Here is a 26115-nt window from a genome sequence, read left to right as displayed (position 1 = left end):
ATCTTCTCCTGCAGACATGACACTCCTGAGTTTTCTTGGTTCTCCAAAACTGTTGAATACACTCTTTACAGAAACTTTGACTACATGATAAAAGAACAGGATCCTTAAAGATTTCACAGCACACGGTACAAGAAAAATCATCTGTAGATAGTGAATCCATTTTCACTCTTTGAGCTCCAGCAGTCGAAAATGTTTTTTCACTTTCTGAATAATCGTAAAATATGGAAAGCGAGAAACACAAAGATATTCAGTCTTTTTATTTAAAGTGGTTCTCTCATTTCTTTACTGATCGCTGATTCTTTTTTTTTTTTTTTGAGATATTGAGGAGGTCAAAACAGAAATAGACAGAAGGAGTAACAGAGTTTGAATGTTTTGAGGGTGGAGCTCATTGGTCGCTAGGCCATTTTGAGGGGGGCTGTTTAACCGTTTAAATCGTGACGTTGTTTCACCTTTTAACCTTCATCGTGAGTGAATTACAGTCGTTCGTAGACGTTTGGATTAATGCTGAATTAGGTGTTGATTTTGAAAAAAAGATAATCAACGTTGATAACGCGACGTTGTTTCGCCAGCATACCATTCTACATGGGGGAATAAACAAATGTACGTTCAATTAGCCCAGTGTGAATACATATGGATTTTTATTAAACTACGCTACAGGGGAACATGCAACATCTGACTAGACACAAACATACACACATTAAACAGATGCCAACGCAAGGAAGGCATGGATAGAGAGAGACAGAGAGAAAGAGAGAAAGAGAGCACTCGAATGCAAGAGAGTGGAGATTCAAGGTAGTATTTACTCATAAACTAAATCACAACCTGTAAAGAACCATCAAAGAATCTCATCACCTTAATTAAAAGGGGTCAAAGCCTAGAAGCGCATCTAAATAGTTAACAAGCGGTTACTTGGATTGGTTCTGGAGTTGCTGAGTAAAGTGTCCCAGTGCATGTATAATAATAAACCTTCATCATTTCATCCATCATCCGTCATTTCACTGCTCCGAAGTGAATCAACAAAGTTGCTGAAAACTGCCAGAAGGTCGGACTCCTCCCGGAAGGGTGTGGGAGAGGTTTTATCTGGTTTCCCAGTAACAACCCTTTTGGTTGGGTTGACCAGTAACAAGGCATATAGTTTCAGCGGGAAAGTGTTTCTTTGTCCCAGTGACACCTCATTTACATGTTTTATGACTGCCGTGATTAACTGGTAACCGAAACTATGGTGCAAATGGTATGATGCATTTTAGGATCACATAGAGTACATACTTGTTTGAGGAATAAAAAGCAGATCATTTTGATACAAAGGAAGAAACATGTAGGAGATCTTAAAGCAGAGATACACTCATATATCTGAATATAAGCATTGAGAGTCTAACTAATACAAATAAAGACTTGTAACTAGGCTACTACAGTAGTGAAACATACAAAAAAATACATGCATACACCAGATACATTTGTAACTGATTAATTATAGTCTAAATTAATAAAAGTGTGTGTGTGTTCTGTATTGTGAGAATGTGAGTTGGCTGGTCAGCCAGGCCCATTTGGTGTGTGGCATCGAGGGCTATCTAGTTATCTCAGAATGTGTTTGAAGTCGAATGGGGAGACCCGAGAGTAAACATTGCCATTAAGCACTCATATAAATGTATACCATGGGCCCAGATTCTGTAATTTATATGCAAATGTTAAAAGGCTAAAAGAATCCCTACAACATAAAGCCTAAACGATCTATGCTACACATAAATAGGTAATTTTGAGTAGAAAATTATTTCACAAAACAGTAAGTTGCTAAACCTAACGACAAAATAAACCATAAAACAGTGTAAATACAACTCGAAAACACTGAACATTTTAACCTTTTAAACAGTGGTGGACGAAGTACTCAAATCAAGTACTTGAGTAAAAGTACAGATACATATGGTAAAATATTACTCCAGTAAAAGTAAAAGTACTCCTTTTTCAATTTTACTCAAGTGAAAGTACAAAAGTACTCAATTTTTTATGTACTTAAGTAAAAAAGTACTGCAATTTTATATAGGCTACTTAATTTAATTTTATATTAGCACATTTTTTATAATCCTACTGCTCAAAATACCTTGGATTTTTTCAAAATAACCACTATATGGAGTCAAGATATATTTTTGTTGTTGATATGGACTACGCTGATGAGAGTAATGTTCACTGTGAAGCTTACACTGTGATGTACCTGAGAGAAAACGGAGATGACCATCTGATTTTCACCAGTAAGAACAAAGTATTTTAAATTTAGTTGTTTTACAGAACATCAAAGTTACAGTACAGACCAAAAGTTTGGACACACCTCCTCATTCAAAGAGTTTTCTTTATTTTCATGACTATGAAAATTGTAGAGTCACACTGAAGGCATCAAGGGCTATTTGACCAAGAAGGAGAGTGATGGGGTGCTGCGCCAGATGACCTGGCCTCCACAGTCACCGGACCTGAACCCAATCGAGATGGTTTAGGGGTGAACTGGACCGCAGACAGAAGGCAAAAGGGTCAACAAGTGCTAAGCATCTCTCGGGGAACTCCTTCAAGACTGTTGGAAGACCATTTCAGGTGACTACCTCTTGAAGCTCATCAAGAAAATGCCAAGAGTGTGCAAAGCAGTAATCAAAGCAAAAGGTGGCTACTTTGAAGAACCTACAATATGACATATTTTCAGTTGTTTCACACTTTTTTGTTATGTATGTAATTCCATATATAATTCCACATGTGTTAATTCATAGTTTTGATGCCTTCAGCGTGAATCTACTATTTTCATAGTCATGAAAATAAAGAAAACTCTTTGAATGAGAAGGTGTGTCCAAACTTTTGGTCTGTACTGTATATATGCCATGATAATAAGGCCTGAAGTTAGGAAGAACATTTTAAGGAAAAAAATTATAAAAAAAATGTCATAATGATTTTTTCCTTCTCAAATCTTGTCTGTGGTTTAAAAACACCTCTGGCCAAACGGGGTGTATCTCTTCCCACTGATAATTACTGTAGTTACCATGTTCTGAACATCACATCCTTTCTTTTCTAACCAGATGTAATCTATATTATATATATATATAGGTGGCTGAATAAAAATATTTGGACATTATTTATAAAAATTACATAGACTTAGCATCAACAAGCTTTTTAGCTAGACAGTTAGCATCAGCTAACAATATTTACTTATTTTCAGTACGATGAACATTCATGTCTGTCTACTCGTCTAGTTAATCCAAACAATATACATATGTATAACGTTACTGTCGATAAACAATATAAAAAAGACGTCACATAGGACATTTTAATAAAACTGTTAACATTACGGCAGCAGTGAATTTGTACGTGCATGAGTTATTGCATTTAATCTGTGTTATTTTATGGGGTTTTATTGTTGTTGTTTTTTGTTTTTTTTACCTAAAATTGATGTGTCTGCATCGTCTGCACTCGAGCATTTCAGTGGGCTTAAATAGATCACTCTTTACAACGGATTTAGTTTCCAAACAACTGACAGTTTTGACCTAAATATGATTTTCAGTTACAATAATTAATCCAAAATTTCGACATTAATAACTTACATTTAGCAACGTCAGACGCACGCGCGCTCACAAGGTCTCCCGGTTCTTACTTCTGGAGACTCGCACTAAACGGTTCATTTGAATCAGTGAGTGGTCGACACCAGAACAGCTGCAATCGGATCATTCTAATTCCTAAACGAATTGTTTGTTGTGATTCGCAATCCGATTTAAAAGTTTATTTAGAAAAGACTCAGTTCGTTCAAGATGAATCAGACACCGCTTCTGCGTGTCGGAGCACATGATATAATATAGGGAGTAACGATATGTTTTATGAAATGTAGTGAAGTAAAAAGTACGATTTTATGCTTTGGAATGAAGTGAAGTAAAAGTAAAAGTTGCTCAAAATAAAACTACTCCAGTAAAGTACAGATACTTGAAAAATGTACTTAAGTACAGTAACGAAGTAAAGCTACTCCGTTACTGTCCACCACTGCTTTTAAATTATTAATGCACCAGTGCATGATGGGAAAAACTGGATTGTAACTTTGATATTTACTTAAAGAATCCTTGTAAACATAAACAATTCAAAGTAAAATTTCAAACTTTAATTTCTACAAGCTTAAATTGATTAGTAATATAGAATTTACTTCATTTTTTAATTCTTGCCTGAACTTGCCTTGAAATTATTTGGTGTATAAATTAATTTGTTTTTATGTAGTATTTACTTCACCACAAAATAATTTTTTTATCAGTGTCAGAGAGTAATTGACTCCGTCTAGAGCTTTAAGCAGGTGCACTTTTTTTACAGTGAATGAAAACTTTTGAAGCGTATATATGCCGTATGATTATGTGATTAAAATCATACTTAAAAGATTTTACTGAGGTGGGGATTATTGTGAGCAAACATAAACTTAAATTTAATCTGAACACACTTTATATATGTAATCTGATATCTTTTTTTTCTGAACTGAATTCTGAACTGCTGCGTGAATTTATGCATGAACATTCATCAAACATATAAGGTGTGAATTCTGGGTCTGGTCCTAGTGATTTATAAAAATAAACGGTAAATCTACATTCTAAAGACGGTACATTCTAAAGTAACGGTCGCCTAAAAAAACTCACATTTCGCTCAGCTAGAATATTTTAAACTCATGTGCGAAAGGGTTAAACTAATGCTGCTGAAATGGAGATCAAGGGCACTAGCTGTGGCTCCAGCTGGCAGATCAAAAGGCGGACTTCGGGAGACAGACACACTCTGTGAGTTTAGAAGTCCCATCTCTTTAGCCTTGCATACACATGACACACTATCACATTTTTATAGCTGATCCAGTGGGTATCCAGACCAAATGGTAGACCTGCACCCAGGAATGAGTAAAAGATCCGCACCAAAGTGGGAAGCAAACTTGAGTTTGATTAAATCGTACCAAACAAGACAGGCGTGAATACACCCTTTTTTTGGAAGTCACCATTATAGCAATCAGTGTTTGTTTTAGTTGGATTACTTTTTATTTATATTTGTCACAGTTTTTTGTAAAATAAGCAATGTTTGGAAGATCCTAATAAAATGATCTTCTATAAGACTAGAGTGTGTCAGGTGATCAGTTTATCGGCACGGGGAAAGGTGTTAAGAGTTTAACTTTTTTCAGCTGTCAAAGATTCTAGATCCTCACCACCAGTGAAGGAAGGTCGATCCAGACATACAGGTGTAATGTTTACTAATTGGACTGTAAGATTCGCAGACAGGAAAATGCAGAAATCCAGAAGAATGGCAAGAGAGTGTCAGTGAAGGTGGTTGTGAATGTGTGTAGATGTGTGTTAGTTACAGGATCAGAGAATGACACTGTTCCTCTCTCATAGTCCAGATCCACTCTAACACGCTCAAGATCCTGTTCAACAGGAAAACCAAACAGTGTAGTTAGTCCGTACTGCACACCCCAGACTTCGGTGGTATAGAAATCACATCCCTTCCTTTGGTTTGATGCTGTTGTTACACCAAGACTCCACTTGAAACATGCTTTAACCTCCACATCCCAGCAGTGTGTTCCTGAATTAAAACCCTCTGAGCCCAGAACACATGGATAATGGTCAAATCTCTCTGGATTATTAGGAAGCAATTGTTTGTTCTTGCAGTTTCTCATATTGGTCAGATCATCAGACATGACGAGCCACTGATTTGCAGTGTTTGGATCCAGAATCACAGGCGCTGATGAAACACAATCAACAGCAGCTGCTTTTATTCTGATGTTCATATAATGATCAAGAGTGAACCCAAGATTATTATGAATGATGAACACTTGTCCTAGTGATCAAACACATCATACATTTTTCTCTAATCACAGTCAATGTTACAGTTAGTATGTGATGAAGAAATTTTAGATTTGCATCCACATCAACAGAAAGTGATACTGACAAAATCAAACTGAAGTGTATAAATCTGCTGTAGCACTGTTACTGTAAATATCATGTTCTTCTCTTGTTTAGAGCTCATTTTGGTGCCATAGCTCATCTGGTTATTCACACATAAAGCTAAAATCTGGAAATATCCATGTGCCAGTTCTAGTGTGTATGTGTAACAACACAGATTTTTCAGACTCACTGTTTTGGATGATGTCCTGCATCTTCTTCCAGACTCTGAAGGGCAGGTTTCCCAAGTAACGTGGCACATGAATCAAGGCTCCAGAAGGAGTCTGTGGATCCGGCTCTGATGACATCTGGACTCTGGACGAACATTCAGGATAAGAACTGCAGTGACTTTGGCTTCAGAAGCAGAGAGACCAGAGACACCAGAAGATCACTCACCTTTCCATTGAGACTGGAAACTCCTGCAGAACAAACACACCATTGATCAGCAACAACTCAATCAATCTATCAGTCAATCCATGATCTGAAATAAGACCTTTAGAAAGCAGACATCATTGGCTTCCATCATCTCCTCTGTCTTTTTGACTGTCTGTGAAAGAGCTGAGATGTGTCTGTTGATCTCCTCCAGCTTCTCCTTCATCATCTGCTTCTTCTGTTTCTCTTCCTCCCTCAGTGCAGTGATTGTAGCTTCTTCTTCATCTCTGAGAAACTGATGAAGCTTCTCAAACTGCTGTTTAATCTGATGCTCTGTGTGCTCAGCTTGAGACTGAAATCAATCATATTCACTTCAGTCATCTCAAAAACACAGCATATTCTAGAACTGACCTATTCAATTGGCAGCCCGTGGACCAAATTCTATAGTTATAGCAACAGATATTCCAAAATGAAAATTTGCATTTTCTCACCCTAGGCACGTCCAAGATATAGGTGACTTTTTTTTCTTCTTCAGTAGAAATAGATAGTAGTAGATAATTTTACCATTATTACTACCTGTAATCCAAAACCATCATCTTGGCTGGCCTGAGGGTGAGTAAATTAACAGCAAATGTTTTGGGGTGACCCATCCCTTTAAATGGAAAATTGCTAAAGAAAATTAGATTATATTACCAGTACAGTATAACCAGTTTATGGCTGTAGCAATACATTTTTACTCCCAACTGATCACATGTTGATGCTTGCTCAGGACCCTTTGGCATCCCTTTTTAATGCACCCCTTTAGTGGAATTTTTCGACATGCTCCATCCCCAATTGCTTTAAATAAGCAACCTTTATATATACAGATGCGAAAGGCATTGAGAATTTTATCATCATGATTAAATGATATATTGGGTAATAATATTTTGCATTATTGCATATATGTTGGGGTGTGATTTTTCAATGTAAACGGTCACAACCATTTTATTAACATTACACTATTTACACATTTGTGAGCAGTAACCCGACCCTTTATAAAATACAACATGCAGATACAGCTACAGTCATAAAAAAATAACGATTGATTTGTGAGAGGATCACCGTCTTCACCCATGGTAATGCTCAGACCCTATGTGCACTGTGCAGTCTGTGCGCAAATTCAAAAATTGCCACCAGAAGAAACGTTACATCAGCTTTGGTTGTGAAATGCCATTGGCTCTTGTGTGTCTCTTGACCGACTGCATCATGCTAATGTTTGGAGTATCTTTTTGAATGAGAAAATTCTGTCATTAAGTACTCACCCTCATGTCGTTCCAAACCCTTATGACCTTCATTCATCTTTGGAACACAAATTAAGTTATTATTGATGAAATTGGAGAGCTTTCTGACCCTCAATAGGCAGCAACGCAACTTTAATGTTCCCAGGTCCAGAAATGTAGTAAGGACATCGGTAAAACAGTCCATGTGACATCAGTGGTGTATAATACAATTTTGCGAAAGCTAGAATTTTTTTGTGCACAGAACGTCTTCCACCATTTTGGAAAGTTCCATAAGTACGTAATCAATGTAATCAGTGTTGTTTACTTTTGGGAGGAAAGAGCATGCATGAATGTAATCGGCCTAATCAGCGTTGTTTACGCTTAGGGGAAGTGTGTGTATGCATTGTGATGCTCTCTAAAATGGCAAAAGACGCTAACTCGGGGGAGAAGAATTGTTTGTTTTCTTTGTGCACAAAAAGTATTCTCATAACTTGGTAAAACTGAAGTTGAGCCACAGATGTCATATGGACTGCTTTACCGTTTCTGGCCCTGAAAAAATTACAGTTGCTTTGCTGTCTATGGAGGGTCAAAGAAACGCTCCGATTTAATAAAAAATATCCTAATTTGTATTCCGAAGATGAACAAAGGTTTTACCGCTTTGGAACGACATGAGGCAGGGTAATTAATGACATAATTTTAATTTTGAGGTGAACTAACCCTTTAAATGCAAGGCAAACAGCTGAAAGCAACGGAGTACCCTGCACGTCAAAAAGTGGCGCTAAAGGGGTACCCTGTGTGTTACAAAAGGATGTTAAAGGGGTACCTTCAGCATCAAAAATTGACACCAAAGGCTCCTGACCAAGCGTCAATACGTGAGTTGGGAGCACATTTTGTTTTCAGATTTATATTTAGACTTTACACTATTATATGTAAAAATAAATTTTTTTCACAGTTCAGCACTGTTTTGTACATAAGTATAAAGAAGAAAGTTTTCAAAAACGCAGATCTACATGAATCACATAAATTACCTATTCTGTATTAGGGCTGTCACTTTTGGATTTAGATTTTTAAGACATAAGTGTTCATTGAATCAATTGTAAAATTGATTTTCCATGTCTAAAAAAAATATATATACATCAACTCCAAATAATGTAAGAATGCATAGAAAGTGCTGGAAATGCACAAGTCAGCAATATTTCTTATTTATTAGCATGAAGTTTCGTGTAGAATAACAAACAGCAACAGGGGCGTAGCACCAAATTCAGGGGCCTGTATACTCTCAATGTCAGTGGGCCCCCTACACATGCAATTGTACGATGCGGGTTAGCAAAATGAAAATTCAATTTTGAATGATTTTTTTTTATTTATTATTTGAATATAAACAAGTCTAAATAGTGTTTAAATCTATTTGGCCTACTTGTGCTCAAATACCTTTAAACCTTAGGCTACATCGGGTTTGTGTACTAACAATTTGATCCATGATACTGATGCAAGTTTTAAATTAAAAACATTTATTTTGAACAGGAGAACACGAGACAACTGTACCCTCACAAACCAATCAAATAAGCCCGCCATAATAAAAAAAAAAAAGTAAACTATAAAAAAATTAATAAAAGTCAAATGAGATGTAATCTACATCCCAGTAAATGCCCACTGACGAGTCTTTTTGTTTGCAAAATCAGTGATGAGATCTGTAAAGTACAACTGGTTGGCCAATTGGCTTTCAATTGACAGAATGGCGAGGCTGTTTAGTCTATCCTAGCCCATTGTTGATATTCACACCAGAATTTAAATTGTGTTATTTATTCACCCTCATGTCATCCTCACAGTGATATTGGTAGGCACATCTACATGTGCAGAAATATAGGCAGATAATTTATTAAGGAGTTTGAGAATATATCACACATTATAAGCAATAGTAGGGCTAGTAACTTTACACTGTGCTGCCACTCTTTCCACCACTCCAATAGCACTAGGCAATAGCACACACATTGAATCGAAAGGCTTACTTATTTAAGGTAAACAACTCACAATTAGGAAGCAAGGGGGAGCTCGCCCTTTGAGCAATGATCTCACCTTGTCTTTTCTCATTTCTGCTCTCAGTCTCAGCCTCATCTCAGCCAATGCTGCTACTGCTGGTGTGTCAGAACCACTGGTTGTTTCTGAAACTGGTTAATGTTGGCAATCTGATGTTAGCTGGCCTGGCCCATAAATTACTTACAGCAACAAGCAGCCTGGTTGACTAAGCTAAAGATTTAACATTAGCATATAAACATTAGTAGCAGCTGTCTGGAGTTGACTACGTTAACTTTAATTGGATATAGGTGCATAACAAGCAAACTCAGTTCACCTTTTGGAAAGAAAGCATTCAGCCTTCTTTCTTTTTCCTTCCTGTCTTTCTTTAAAGCCCGATTTGGGCTTTTTGCGCAGCATGATCAGGCTCCAAGGCTCTAGACTCACTGTGTTACTTGTTTGCCGCTGGCTGCCGTCTATGGGCGGACTAAACCATTTGGGGCGGGGGGGTCCAGAGTGTCTGGCACTGAGTTCATTCTCTCAGTTGGTGTTATCAATATATTTTGAAATGAATAATGACATTAATTGGAGGGCCCAATTAATTCGAATTAGGCTACAAAAAAAAAAAAAAATTGATGGGATTTCAAAGGGCCCTAGACGGGGCCCTGGGTAGTCAGGTCCACTTTTCCCCCCACTACCACACCCATGAACAGCATGGGAGTGCAACATTCTCTAACAAAGTATATGCAGAGTGGACTCACGATCGGACAGTCTGCATACCACTTTGTCCTTCTTAATATTTTGGTTTTCAGTCCAAAACCCGAAGTGCTTCCATATCGATATTCAGGGTTATCACTCGTCTTTCATGTTGCACAGGTTTATTGCCATTGTCCTCCATTTTCTTTGCAAAACACTAGATGCAGCGATTGAACCCATGAAACTATAGCTGCGTCAAATTGCTCTGTATTTTCTGCCTAGCTTTCGCAACGCCTTTTGCACTTTCGGAATTCTTTATTTTCTTTTTCTGCTTGTTTGTGAGTTTTGTTTAATCTACATTTTTTTATAGTTTAATTCTTTTAAAATTAATAGTGTACATATTTGGTTAAAATCGAATCCCTATTTTTGATTTCGAAACTTTTTTTGGTTGGTCTGATCGATTGTGCAATCGATTTTCAAATGAAAAAGTGACAGCGCTATTCTGTATACATATAATTATGATTTTGGCCAAAGATGACTAGTTTGTATACCTGTTAACAATCTCCCCAGTTTCTCTCAAAATGCAACTATTTAGTTTTTTGAGCAACTAGATACTCAGAAATGAGCAACTAGATACTCAGAAATGAACTGATATTAACATTAATCATTTAAAATGTTGACTTATAATGGCTTACAACAAAAAATAAAAATTAAATTAAATATTTCATTTTCCCTTTGTCTTTTTCTGTCCTGCACCCTAGAATGTTTCCTCTATTAGTTTTGGTCATGTGACTGTGTAACAGCAATGTCCAAGGGTGATCATGAGCAAGTAAGCATTATTTATTATTTTATTATTTACGTCACTTCCTGTTTGTTGTTGCCGTTTGTACTGCATTTGAGCTCAGTCACTATATTCTTTTTATCGACTATTTTTTACCTTAAAAAAAAAAACATTTTATACACCATAATTTCTGTTTCTATAAAGTGTGAATATAATATATTCTACAAAAAAGTATTCTACAACAAAAACAATCAGAGTGCCTCATTATCACTAGTTTTATTTTGATCTCTCGGGTCCGCTATTAGCTTATATCCCATTAGCATCGGCAGCATGATTGCTGCTAACTGCGCTTTAGTTACTTATACTCTGTTCACACACATTACCATTGCTTTACTCACTGATACTTGCTTTAATGGTGGATGAATGTCTACCTTTGATTGCAGGTGAGATACGTTGGAGGCCGTGGAGAAGCAGATTCACAACCTGGAGGTGAGACAGGCCAAGCTGAGAGAGCGGAGAGCCGCGCTGGAATCATCCCTGGCTGACGCTCACAAGTCCGGGGTAAGTATGCAGCGCGCTGCTAACAGTCCCACCACGTCTACTCCGTGTGTTTCTCTGTACAGGCCTGGGACACCCAGGACGTGATCTTCAGAGATGTCCTTCACTCCAGCACCAGGACACCACGGACCCTGGGTGCATCCACAGTGGAGGACGCGAGCCAGGCCCTGGGCGACGACTTCTCCCCCTCCGGTCTTTGAGATCTCCACCCAGAACCGCTTCGCTCCTCTCCATGAGATGGGACGCGACGCTGTGATCATCGGAGGCTCCATTGTCCGACATGTCCGTACTACGTTAGCCGAAGGTAAAGTGGACACTCACTGTTTCCCTGGTGCTCGTGTTCTCGATGTTTCTGCGTAGATACCCGTGATCCTGAAGGACGACGAGAGCCCCAGAGCGGTCGTGCTTCATGCCGGGGTTAACGACACCACACTGCGGCAGAAGGAGACCCTGAAGAGGGACTTCAGGACTCTGATCGAGACGGTTCGCAGCACGACGCCCGCGGCGACGATCATAATGTCAGGACCATTGCCCACGTATCGATGAGGACATGAAAGGTTCAGTAGACTTGTTGCTTTAAATGAATGGTTGTTGTCATGGTGTAAAGAACAGAAACTGCTATTTGTTAATAATTGGAATCTTTTCTGGGAGCGTCCTAGACTGTTTCGCGTTGATGGATTATACCCCAGCAGAGGCGGAGCGGAGCTGCTCTCTGACAACATCTCCAGGACACTTTGCTTCATATGACTAGTAAGCCCATTCTCAAATAACTATTATGATGACATTTCTACCCGCTTGAATGATAGAAGTACTTGTGCTGTACTATCTATTAAGACTGTGTATGTTCCCCGAATAGTGAGGTAAAAATATAAATTTAATGTAGGATCTAGAAAAAATCTTATCTTGATTAAACCAGAAAAATGTAAAGTAAATGAACAAAAACTATTTTTAATGTTTGGGCTCATAAATATTAGATCACTCACACCAAAAGCAGTTATTGTAAATTAAATTATCACAGATAATAGTTTTGATTTACTCTGCTTGACTGAAACCTGGCTAAAACCAAATGATTATTTTGGTCTAAATGAGTCTACCCCACCAAACTACTGTTATAAACATGAGCCCCGTCAGACTGGTCGTGGCGGGGGTGTTGCAACAATATATAGTGATATTCTCAATGTTACCCAGAAAACAGGATACAGGTTTAACTCTTTTGAAATATTTCTGCTAAATGTTACTCTGTCAGACATGCAAAAGAAATCTAATGTATCTCTTGCCCTGGCTACTGTGTATAGTCCACCAGGGCCGTATACAGAACTCCTAAAATAATTTTCAGATTTCCTCTCAGATATTCTAGTTACAGTTGATAAGGCGCTAATCATGGGAGATTTTAATATTCACGTTGATAATTTAAATGATGCATTAGGACTTACGTTTACTGACCTAATAAACTCTTTTGGAGTCAAGCAAAATGTTACCGGGCCCACTCATTGTTTTAATCATACACTAGATTAAATTATATCGCATGGAATCGATCTTCTTCTGCTATAGATATTGTACCTCAAAGTGATGATATTGCAGACCATTTCCTTGTATCGTGCATGCTGCGTATAACTGATATTAACTATATGTCGCAGCGATACCGTCTGGGCAGAGCTATTGTTCCAGCCACCAAAGAAAGATTCGCAAATAACCTGCCTGATCTATCTCAACTGCTATTTGTTCCCAAAAATGCACACATGAACTAGACGAAATGACTGGCAACATGGGCACTATTTTCTCTAATACATTAGAAGCTGTTGCCATCAAATTGAAAAAGGTTAGAAAAAAACTTACTTTTAACAGTAATACTCACTCTCTCAAGAAAGAAAATTCATAGTCTTAACGAAAATGGAGAAAAACTAACTTGGAAGTTTTTAGATTTGCATGGAAAAACAGTATGTCCAGCTATAGACAGGCTCTAAAAACTGCTAATGTAGAGCATATACACAAACTCATAGAAAATAACCAAAACAATCCAAGGTTTTTATTTAGCACAGTGGCTAAATTAACAATTTACCAGACTCCACCTGATTCAAATATTCCATCAACTTTTAATAGTAATGACTTTATGAATTTCTTCACTGATAAAATAGATAACATTAGAAATACAATAGCGAATGTAGATTCTACAGCGTCTAACACTTCAGTTTCATCAATCGCACCCAAAGATAAACTGCAGTGCTTTACAAATATAGGACAGGAAGAGCTAAATAAACTTATCACTGTATGTAAACCAACAACATGTTTATTAGATCCTGTACACACTAAATTCCTGAAAGAGCTGTTACCTGTAGCCGAAGAACCGCTTCTCAATATCATTAACTCGTCATTATCTTTAGGTCACGTCCCAAAACAATTCAAGCTGGCGGTTATTAAGCCTCTTATTAAGAAACCAAAACTAGATCCTAGTGAGCTGGCAAATTATAGGCCTATTTCAAATCTTCCATTTATGTCTAAAATTTTAGAAAAAGTTGTGTCTGCTCAATTGAGCTCCTTCCTGCAAAAAAAATGATCTGTATGAAAAATTTCAGTCAGGTTTCAGACCCCACTATAGAACAGAAACTGCACTTGTTAAAATTACAAATGACCTGTTTCTTGCGACAGATTAAGGCCGCTTCTCATTGCTAGTTTTACTTGATCTTAGTGCTGCGTTCGACACAATAGATCATGACATACTCATAGATCGATTACAAAACTATACAGGTATTCAAGGGCAGGCTCTAAGATGGTTTAGATCCTACCTGTCCGATCACTACCATTTTGTTTAATTAAACGGGGAGTCATCTCATTTATCATCAGTAAAATATGGAGTGCCACAAGGATCCGTTCTTGGTCCCCTTCTATTTTCAATATACATGTTGCCCCTTGGTAATATTATTAGAAAATACGGAATTAGCTTCCACTGTTATGCTGATGATACTCAGCTATATATGAAAGTGAAAATGAAATGACATTCAGCCAAGTATGTGACCCATACTATGAATTTGTGCTCTGCATTTAACCCATCCAAAGTGCACACACACAGAGCAGTGAACACACACACACACTGTGAACACACACCCGGAGCAGTGTTCAGCCATTTATGTTGCGGCGCCCGGGGAGCAGTTGGGGGTTCGATGCCTTGCTCAAGGGCACCTAAGTCGTGGTATTGAAGGTGGAGAGAGAACTGTACATGCACTCCCCCCACCCACAATTCCTGCCAGCCCTGGACACGAACTCACAACCTTTCGATTGGGAGTCCGACTCTCTAACCATTAGGCCACGACTTCCCTAGTCCCTTCCCATATATCTCAACTTCTAAATTATCTAAGCTAACAGAGTGTGTTAAAAATGTAAAAGATTGGATGACCAATAATTTTCTCCTATTAAATTTGTATAAGACAGAGATATTAATTATTGGACCAAAAACAGTACACAGAATCTTGTAGATTACTATTTGCAACTAGACGGATGTACTGTTACTTCCTCTACAGTCAAAAATATGGGTGTTATATTAAACAGCAACTTGTCTTTTGAAAATCATATTTCCCATGTTACAAAAACTGCATTCTTCCATCTTAGAAACATTTCCAAGTTACGAAACATGTTATCTGTTTCTGATGCAGAAAAGCTAGTTCATGCATTCATGACCTCTAGACTGGACTATTGTAATGCACTTCTAGGTGGTTGTCCTGCTTCGTCAATAAACAAGCTACAGGCAGTCCAAAATGCAGTGGCTAGAGTCCTTACCATGTCAAAAAAATATGATCATATTACCCCAATTTTACACCCTCTGCACTGGCTACCTATTAAGTTCCGTATTAGTTACAAATTATTATTACTTACTAGAGCTTAGATCAGGCCCAACAAATCAAGCCCGACCCTACCTGAGCCCGAGCACGTTGTGTCCGAGCCCGGCCGACACGTTCACTGTAATTATGAGCCCGAGCCAGATTTAAACCCGACCATTTTTAATATGTGGGCCGTTATAACCAGGGCGGTGCCAGATTTTTTTTTTACCGCAGGTGCTGCTGTGCTAGATCATTTAGGTTATGGGGGAGCTGCACAGTTATATATATATTATTTAATGCACGAGACAAAGCCAACACATATGTTATCACTCCCCAGGACTAGTTTAAAATGTTTCCATACCTCCGATTTTCCTCCAAACTTGCTCAAAGTTAATTCTCCTGTTTTAATTTTTTTCTTTGCTTCTTCAAGCTCCATGTTGCACTTAAGCTACTGAATAGTACAGCACGCACAGCAGGTGTGATGCGTCACGCATGCGGGACTGCGAGTGGACGAGACGCTGGGCATGACACGTGACGTGCTTTATCAAGGGCCCGACCTAACACTGCCTGAGGATGGTGGCGGGAAATATCAGCTCGGGCTCGGGCTCGGTCAGAGAATCTAAGCTCTATTTCTTACCTATAAGGCCCTAAATGGTTTAGTTCCTGCATACCTAACTAGCCTTATACCATGTTACAATCCATCAGGCTACCTAAGGTCACAAAACACTGGACTTTCGCTAGTTCCTAGGATAGCAAAGTCCACTAAAGGAGGTAGAGCTTTTTCACATTTGGCTCCCAAACTCTGGAATAGCCTTCCTGATAATGTCCGGGGTTCAAACACACTCTCTCTGTTTAAATCTAGATTAAAAACACATTTCTTTCGCCAAGCATTTGAATAATGTATCTCTTAAATTGTGAGTGTAGTTGCATCTGATCAAATGTGCATTCTTATTCATTAGCTTGGGTTAAACTAATTTTACTTTGTTGGATCAGCAGCTATGCTAATGATCTCTCTATTTTGTTTCTATGTTTTGCCACGGGATTTACACAAGCTCCAGTCTGGATCCAGAACACCTGAGAAGAGATGATGCTGACCCTCAGAGGACATCAGATGATGCTAACCCTGAATCAACAAACAGAACTAACAAATATTGCTACAAGTGTGACTGCATCATATAATAATTGCTGTTAATAATATTCATTGTCTGGCTGACTACATCTTGTATTAATTTTTCTGAAAAATCCTGTCATACGTGCACAAACTGACAGTCACCACTTATAAGCTACTTCTAAATATTGTAGAAACGTAATTTTCTGTAAAGTTGCTTTGTAACAATTTGTATTGTAAAAAGCGCTATACAAATAAACTTGAATTGAAAACTTGAATTATGTTCAGATGTTCAGTAACTTGAAGTTTTCACTCTTCTCCATGTCAAAGGTTATTTATACATACAGTATATAATACATACTTTAAAATAACATTTATTTCAGTGGTGCAAATCAGAATTTTCATCAGCTGTTACTCCAGTTCTCAGAGTCATATGATCCTTCAGAGATCATTCTAATATATTTATTTATTACCAGTGCTGGAAACAGTTTTGATGCTTAATACTTTTTGGAACGTGACATTTTGTTTAGGATTCTCTGATGAATAGAAAGCTAAAGAGAACATCACTGATAGTAAATTAACATATGGAATTGATTTCTAAAGGACTATGTGACACTGAAGACTGGAGTAAAGGTTGATGAATATACACACACACACACACACACACACACACACACACTATATACATTTTATCTTTATATCCAAATAAAAATAGACTATAGATATTCAGTATATGACCAAAGTTACTAGTAACTAACTACTTGAGTAGGTTTTTATTTTTATTTTTATTTTTTATCTGATACTTTTTTACTCTTACTCAAGTAGCTATTCAGACTATTACTTTTACTTTTACTTTTATTTGAGTAAATATTTCTATAAGTACTTTTACTTTTACTTGAGTAGTTTTCGGGTACTCTAGCTACCTCTGGTGGTCAATAGGGGAACATGCAACTGCATCAGAAAACCTAGTTCAGCAGTTCTAATCAAATTTGCAAAAATGTCAAAAGAATTGATTCTCACCTTTATGTATTGAATTGTTTTCTCAAACTCTCCTTTAATTTTTGCATTGTGTTTAGGTCTCTCTTGAAAGAACTTCAGTGCTGTATAGAGCTTCTCCTGGAATTAAAATGACTGAATGTATATGAGCAAAATGATGCAGAGAAATTGTTATATATTTATGATATACAACTTTTATAAGTTTTTATCCTCATATTTAAATCTGTCTTACCTTGTATGATGAAACAATCTCACTGATGGGTCTAAATGTGTGATTGTTGTGTGTCGGTGAATCCCTGCACACTAAACACACAGGATGTTTGTCCTCCAGACAGAAGAGTTTGAGTTTCTCTCCGTGTAAACTGCAGATCTCCTCAGATCCTGATGAACTCCTCTCATTCCTCTCCTTCAGGAGCAGATCACACAAGTCTTTTAACACAAGATTACATATAGGATCATGACTTGCCAGTTTTTTGCAGAGAGGACACTCCCGAGTTTCCTCGATTCTCCAGAAATGTTGAAGACAGTCTTTACAGAAACTGTGGCCACATGATAAAACTTCAGGATCCTTGAAGATTTCATAACACACGGGACAAGAAAAATCAGCTTCAGAGATTGAATCCATTTTCACTGTTTGAGCTCCAGCAATCCAGAATTTTACTTTCACTTTCTGAATGATGTTGCAAAATGTAGTTACCACAAGAATCCAAGAATCACAAAGAATTGCTCACTGCTGACCTCAGTAATTGGGGGGGGGGGTTGCAGCCAGGGGCCACTTATGCTTTTAGGGGCGCACTTTTAAAATTTATTTTAACCTACCTTCTGTATTATTCATTCTGTCATTTCTGTCATTCTGTCATAAGCTAACAATTTCAACTCAAATGTTTCATCGTGTTTACACACACCAGCCACAATAACACTGTAACTCTGATATAGGTTTATGTTTTATTTATTTTTTTCCTTTTGATTCTATATATTTCCAAATGTGTTAACTATATCATGAAATATCTTGATTGTCAAATATGTTTAAGTAAATGAGCACTGTAGCTTTATAGTGTAGCTAATCTATATGTCTTTTTTACTTAAGTACCAGATATGGGTGTCATGCCATAAAATATATTTTTTTATATGACTGACTTTGTTATTTTATGTTAATTTAATAAAAACATTGTAAGTTATTAATTATAAGACTTAAATTTTACAGAAGAAGAGCAAATAACATTAACATTATCAAAAAAATATTCTTCTTTGTTCTTTGAGAGTTAAAGCACTCATATAAACTCCCATTAAAAACACTGAAGCTGTTTACATTGTGAAGTGAATTTCTTACATTCATTTGCATGACAAGCCAGCGAACACAGATTTGAATTTTGCAAATATAGTTTACAGGAAAAACTGCATTGTACCCCGATTGTTTGGTGAAATTTAGAGGGGGGCCAAACTTGTTGACATGGGGGCACAGTCAGTAGAGGTTCGTGCTGCAGAGCCAGGCGAAAGTATAAACAAGGCTTAAAGTCTGGTAAACCGTCTATAGAAGTTGGCAAAGCCAAGGAACCGTTGTAACTCTTTGATGGTGGTAGGAGTGGGCCAATCTCTGACGGCATTTACCTTCCCCTCGTCCATCCCGATGCCACTGCTGCTGATGTTGTATCCAAGGAACTGCACTGAGGGCTGATGGAAAGAGCACTTTTCGGCCTTGAGATAGAGTTGAAAGGCCCTCAGGCGTTGCTGGACCTCCACAACGTGGCGTTGATGTTCTGCCAGGCTCCAGGAGTATATGAGGATATCATCTATGTAGACAAGGACGAAATTGTGGAGGAGCTCCCAGCGCACCTCGTGGATGAAGTCCTGGAAGACGGAGGGGGCGTTAACAAGTCCATACGGCATCACGCAGTATTCATAGTGGCCAGTAGGGGTTATGAAGGCTGTCTTCCACTCGCCCCCTCTCGTATCCGGATGAGGTTATAGGCGCTGCGGAGGCCCAACTTGGTGAAAACAGTGGCACCACGGAGATGTTCCAAGGCAGCTGGGACGAGGGGAAGTGGGTACCTGAACTTGACAGTGATATTGTTGAGAGCCCGATAATCAATGCATGGTCTTAAACCTCCGTCCTTTTCAAGTAGGGCTCGCTGCAGCCTGCGGTGGACATCCAACCCCGCCCACATCCAAGCGTGACGTCAGATACCCCGCCCACATCCAAGCGTGACGTCAGACCCAGCCCACATCCAAGTGTGACATCAGAAACCACACCCACATCCAACCCTGCCCACCCGGATGTGCCATAATAAAACGCGCCTATATCCATCTACGTCACGTTCTCATTACATTTCAAACAGGAAGAAGCGTCGAGAAGACATGGTGAAGAAGTTTGTGTTGTTTTTAATCGTTAAGGAAATATTGTTTTGCGATCGCCAGAAAGAAGAAGAAGTTGTTGTTTTCTGTATTTGCCAGTTGCCCAGAAGAGGAAGAAGTTATCTGCCATGGCTGTAAGTAATGAAAAATTCGGTTTTTAGCCCAAAAGTGTTTTTCACACTCACTGTATGTCTCTGCTTAACGTTAATAGTTAAAATGGTAAAATGTACACATTAAATTATCAATTAATATTTTGTTAGACATGAAGTGAAACGATAGCACAACGATAACTGTACAACCTGAGATGCAGCTCTTGAAACAGGCGTCGCCCCACTTCAGGGGGGACTTTGCCCGTCTTCCAGGAGATTACGGGATTGTGCTGCTCTAACCACGGGTTCCCTAGAATTACGTCAGCGGTGAATTCCTCCAGAACCAGCAGATGGATTTCCTCATGATGGAGTAGACCGGTTTGGAGGGAAATGGGACCCACACTATGACGTACGCATCTTGTGCTTAACGGTTTGCCGGTGATAGTGTGGACTTGGTAGGCTGATGGCGTTGCCATGGTAGCAAACTTGAGCTGACAGCAGAGGACGCCGGAGATGAAGTTGCCGGCTGAGGCAGAATCGAGGAGGGCAGAAACTGAATGGCACTCACCATGGGACGAGGACGGATGGGGCATTCAGTGATGGCATGCTGGCATCCCGGAGCTGCACATTAGAGACACAGATTCTGGGCCAGCCGTCTTTGTCTTTCAGCCATAGAGAGACGATAGGAGTCCACTAGTATGGGTTCGCTGGCTGGTTCTGGGAAGCTGACGGCCTCTGTTCGGCAGAGTGGCATAGAGGAATACGCCTGGCCCTGGTGCTCTTCTAAGCACGACTAGGGTGACCACCTGTCCCGCGTAGCGCATGCACGCACAGCGTTTGAAGCCCAATTCAAACGTCCCACAAATTGAGACTGTGCTCACCTCCCGAAACAGAGGAGACATTTATACTTGACACAACTGTTTTTGACTGAAAACCAGACCATACAACTGATTTAGACACGGGTGCCGGTGTAATGAGATGTATTAATATCCGTCTGCTCGGGCATGACTGTTTTAGGCCTGTAATTGATTGATTATTGAGGTAATAGGGAAGGGATGGCACGGTTCGCTGAAATAAAACCCAAAACGTTTCTGTTGATGCATGCGCATTCTGGCTTCCCAAACATTACAAAAACATGAAAAAAAAAAACCTGGACAAATCATTCACTCTCGTTCAACGCGAATGCTGTATATGAGCAGTAATTTATTCTTAAAGTGAATAAATTGTAATGAAAAATAAATAAAATTAAATAGATAAAGTAAATCGTAAGTGGAAGTGCATTTGTCGATTCTGTCATTAGCATACAGTACATCAGCAATTACACATGTTTAGGGGAATAGGGCATTATTAATATACCATGTAAGGTGGTATGTGCTAGAAATGGGGTGGTGTTGGCGCAGTGGATAAGACACACGTCTTTGGTGTGAGAGACCCGGGTTCGAATCCACTGTGAGACAACAATGTGTCCCTGAGCAAGACACTTAACCCCTAGTTGCTCCAGGCGTGCGACCTCTGACAGATATAGCAATTGTAAGTCGCTTTGGATAAAAATGGATAAATGTAAATGGGTAAACCACTATCAGTGTCCCACATTGTCCCTCAGAAACATGCCCTTGTCCCCCCTTGGGCTTATTAGCAGGTGGTCACCCTAAGCACAACTGCATACGGGTGGATAAGCGAATGGACAGCTGGATGAATCGTTCAAGCCCGATGGTGTCCTCGTATGCAGCGAGATGCAACCGCACTCAAGGTTCCAATCCCTGATGGCAGGTAGTCAGTAAAGCCTGTTCGTTCCATCCACTGGAGGCAGCTAGAGACCTAAACTGAAGGGCATATTCATTGACAGACATATTTCCCTGTTTGAGATTATACAGCTTCTCACCAATGGAAGAGTCCCAAGCTGGTCTGCCAAAAACTTCTCGGAAATGGTCGATGAAGCTGGAATAAGACTGGATTACTGGGTTATTTTGAGTCCATATTGAAGCTGCCCACAGTAGTGCTTTACCTTGCAGTTGAGGAATTACAAAGGCTACCTTGGATCTCTCAGTGGGGTACAAGTGCGGTTGCATCTCCAGGACCAGCGAGCATTGTAGGAGGAAACCGCTGCACTCCTCCGCCGAACCAGAGTAGGGCGCCGGCCGGGCCATGGGACTGGCATGAACGGAAGGTGAGGAAGTTCTGGCATCGTTGACAGAAGTGCTCGCTGGTGTTGGGGATGCAGGTGTAGCCGTGAGTGTTCTTCGGAGTGCATCGACCAGACAAATGGGTTGTGTGTTTGTGTGTGTGTGTGTGTGTGGTGAGCGTGTGTGTGTGTGTGTGTTTACATATATTCTGCAAGGAAAAAATAAATCGTGACTGCATTGCAACACGGTAGGTGGCGATATGCACACATAATGCAACTCAGCAAAAAAATACATAAAGAACCAAAGTAAAAGTAAAAGAGAATTACTAGAGTGAAAAGGATGGACACGAGTTCAATAAACTGAGAAAATGTTTGTGCTTGTTGTGTTCTTGTTCCCATGTTTAAAAGTAGTCAGTGCAGGTAAGTTGACCAACAAATGGTTTTCAATGCCATATTAAAATCCTGTTGACAGCTGAAGCCATCACTTTCATGTGACGCATTGAGGGGAAAACTTAAATCATACCCAGCTTTTTTATTCATGTATTTATTATTATTATTGTAATATACATAATGTAGAAACTTTTCTGTGATAGCTGTGTTTGGGGGTCTGGTTATGGGATATAATATAAAATTTGTACTGTACAAAAAATCATTCGATAAAAAGAGAAAATGTTCGTGTTTGTGCTGTTGCTGTTGAGGTCACCGAGGTCCGGACCTCTGCAATGAGCTCATTGCTGCTCGCTGGTCTTCAGAATGTGAAACAAAGAAATAGCTGTTTATAAACCTAGTACTGTTATTGTAAGAAACGTATCCTATACCGTACTTTACTGTCTATACGTGGTTTATCAGATTGCTAGCTGTGCTTTTATGTAATGACAACAAAATAATAACAATAACATAGCAAAATCCCAGAGGTGTCAAATTTCACAGCTCCAAGTGGCCGGAGACCTCTGAGTGGCATTTAATCTGACCAGTTGTCGCCCACTGAGCAGCCCAGAGCACATCAGATCTTTAGAACATGAGAGCTGAGTGTAGGAGGTGATATGATTTGAAGAGCGTGTTTCACAAAAGAGCGTCTCTTTCCCACAGACAAGCTTCTGTGACAAAACAGTGGATTTTTCATCAATGCCAGCACACAGAAAGTGTTTGCGGCTGACTGAAGCAATCGTGCGAATAGGAATGTGACGCATCTAAACGTTAGGTCAGAGGTGTCAAATTTCACATTGCGATTCTATTGAAAATCGTTTGATCTTTGATTTTCACACAGTGAAATAAACTACACAGTCAAATGCATGAGTTCATGAGTTCACCCTTACATCTAATCTGAAGGTGAATAGTAGGCATATTTTGGCGTGCTGTCCTGGGGGAGGGGTCCGGGCCCGGAGCATAGCCCGAACCCAAATAACTCCCCCTATCCCTAATTTGGGATAAATAGATTAGAAGTGATTAGAATAATAGATTAGAAGTGAGGAGTTGGGGTGGAGGAGGGATGCCGAAAAAATGTCATGGGACAGGAGGTAGGAAGACTGGATATATATACGCTTGTGTGCTAGTTAAGATGATTAGCTAAAGAGATGCACCTGTGCCAAATTGGATGATTATCTGATCGTGCTCCTCCCGAACTTTGTTAATAAAACCACATTTCACGAGTTCACCCTAACATCTAATCTGAAGGTGAATAGAAGGCATATTTTGGCGTGCTGTCCTGGGGGAGGGGTCCGGGCCCGGAGCATAGCCCGAACCCAAATAACTCCCCCTATCCCTAATTTGGGATAAATATATTAGAAGTGAGGAGTTGGGGTGGAGGAGGGATGCCGAAAAAATGTCATGGGACAGGAGGTAGGAAGACTGGATATACGCTTGTGTGCTAGTTAAGATGATTAGCTAAACGAGATGCACCTGTGCCAAATTGGATGATTATCTGATCGTGCTCCTCCCGAACTTTGTTAATAAAACCACATTTCACGAGTTCACCCTTACATCTAATCTGAAGGCGAATAGTAGGCATATTTTGGCGTGCTGTCCTGGGGGAGCGGTCCGGGCCCGGAGCATAGCCAGAATCCAAATAACTCCCCAAAAGAAGCTTAAAGGCATAAAGGCAGCACCCAGAGAGCTAAATTTAGTTGCCCCCTCAAAATATGGGTGTTGAGAAAAAAATGCAGAGCGACGGGGAGAGCCTGTGCAGTGTTCGACGAGAGCTGCGGCTCGCAACGTCTTACCGGCGAGCCCTTCGTGCCGCTTATGAGAGGAGCACGATGCTGGATATCAAAAAATCCCTCTTGCGGCTGAGTACGAGGCACGGTTTGGTGCATCTGATGAAGGGATCTCACTGCTACTGAAGGGAGCCAGTGGCTGCCACGTTACAACCCATCACGCACCCTAAGGTCACAACACGCTGGACTTTTGGTCGTTCCTAGGATAGCAAACTCCACTAAAGGAGGTAGAGCTTTCTCACATTTGGCTCCCAAACTCTGGAATAGCCTTCCTGATAATGTTCGGGGTTCAGACACACTCTCTCTGTTTAAATCTAGATTAAAAACACATCTCTTTCGCCAAGCATTCGAATAATGTATCTTTTTAATTGTGAGTGTAGTTGCATCTGATCAAAGGTGCATTTTTTATTCATTACCTTAGGTTAAACTAATCTTACTTTGATGGATCAGCAGCTATGCTAATGATGTCTGTATTTTGTTTCTATGTTTCGCCACGGGATGTAACTAGGATTTACACAAGCTCCAGTCTGGATCCAGAACACCTGAGAAGAGATGATGCTGACCCTCAGAGGACCTCAGATGATGCTAACCCTGAATCAACAAACAGAACTAACAATTATTGCTAAATGTGTGACTGAATCATATAATAACTTAATTAATAATATTGATAGTTCATCGTCTAGCTGACTACGTCTTGTATTATTATTATTATTTGTATTTGTTTTCTAAAAACCTGTAAAATGTGGACAAACTACTAGCTACTACTAAATATTGTAGAAACATAATTTTCTGTAAAGTTGCTTTGTAACGATTTGTTTTGTAAAAAGCGCTATACAAATAAACTTGAATTGAATTGAAATTGAACTGTACCCCATCGGGAGGGAGATCCCTGGCCACAATCGAGTATGCAAAATAACTCCGACGGGGGGGTTCACACTGCGACCGAAGGGAGCCTTGGGTCTGCTGCACCAGAAGGGAGAGCCCCGTCAGATGTTGAATAGGCAATGAAATTCAAGCCGCGGTTTGGCGCGTCGGATGAAGGGCTCCTAATGCAACCAAAGGGAGTCAGCGGCTGTACCCCATCGGGAGGGAGATCCCTAGCCAATGTTGAGCATGCAACATAACTCAGATGGGGGTTCACACTGCGACCAAAGGGAGCCGTGGGTCTGCTGCACCAGAAGAGGAGCCCTAGTCCAATGCTGAGAAGGCAAAGAGACGCGACTGATGGAGGGACTCCCGCTGCATCCGAAGGGAGCTGCGGCTCTGCTGCACCGGAAGGGGGAGTCCCCCATTGTGTGTTTATATGAGGCACAGTTTTTATGCCTCGGAGGGTTCTTCCAGCTTCCGTAGGGGGTTCGCAACTGTGCATCAGGAGTGCTGCCCAGGAGGGGAGAGCCCTGATTGACGCTAACTGGAATACGAATGTTGGAGGGACTCTTGCTGCGTCTGAAGGGAGCTGGGGCTCTGCTGCACCGGAAAGGTGAGTCCCCCTTGCGATGCAAGGCATGGTTTGATGCATCTGATGGAGGGCTCTCATTGCGACCAAAGGGAGCCAGCGGCTCTATTCCACCGGGAGGGAGAACCCTGTCCACCCTTGAGCATGCAGCATAACTCAGACGGGGGGGTTCACCCTGCGATTGAAGGGAGCCGTGGGTCTGCTGCCCTGGAAGGGAGAGCCCCGTCAGATGCAGAATAGACAAGAAGATTCAAGGCACGGTTTGGTGCATCGGATGGAGGGCTCCTGCTGCGACCGAAGGGAGCCAGTGGCTCTATTCCAGTGGCTCTGCACCGGAAGGGAGAGTCCCCCTTGCAACTGGATATGAGAC

At 40.0% G+C, this 26115-nt stretch overlaps 1 protein-coding gene and 1 pseudogene across 1 annotated transcript; both read right to left on the bottom strand.

Moving 5' to 3' along the window:
* LOC113067858 (cysteine protease ATG4D-like) overlaps positions 1-26115 on the bottom strand; it is a 591286-nt pseudogene that overhangs the window by 320115 nt on the left and 245056 nt on the right.
* LOC113067859 (tripartite motif-containing protein 35-like) lies at positions 3062-18168 on the bottom strand (the record flags this gene model as incomplete). The annotated part of the gene is made up of 7 exons (XM_026240354.1): positions 17746-18168; positions 17538-17633; positions 6412-6642; positions 6315-6337; positions 6112-6233; positions 5274-5718; positions 3062-3071 (listed from the first exon to the last, which is right to left on the bottom strand). Coding segments are annotated over exons 1-7 (1320 nt in total), but the record flags the coding sequence as incomplete, so codon positions are not given.

The sequence above is a fragment of the Carassius auratus genome, linkage group LG28B, assembly GCF_003368295.1.
Source record: "Carassius auratus strain Wakin linkage group LG28B, ASM336829v1, whole genome shotgun sequence".
In the NCBI taxonomy this organism is placed as follows: Eukaryota; Metazoa; Chordata; class Actinopteri; order Cypriniformes; family Cyprinidae; genus Carassius; species Carassius auratus.
This window is presented reverse-complemented; position numbering and strand designations above follow the sequence as displayed.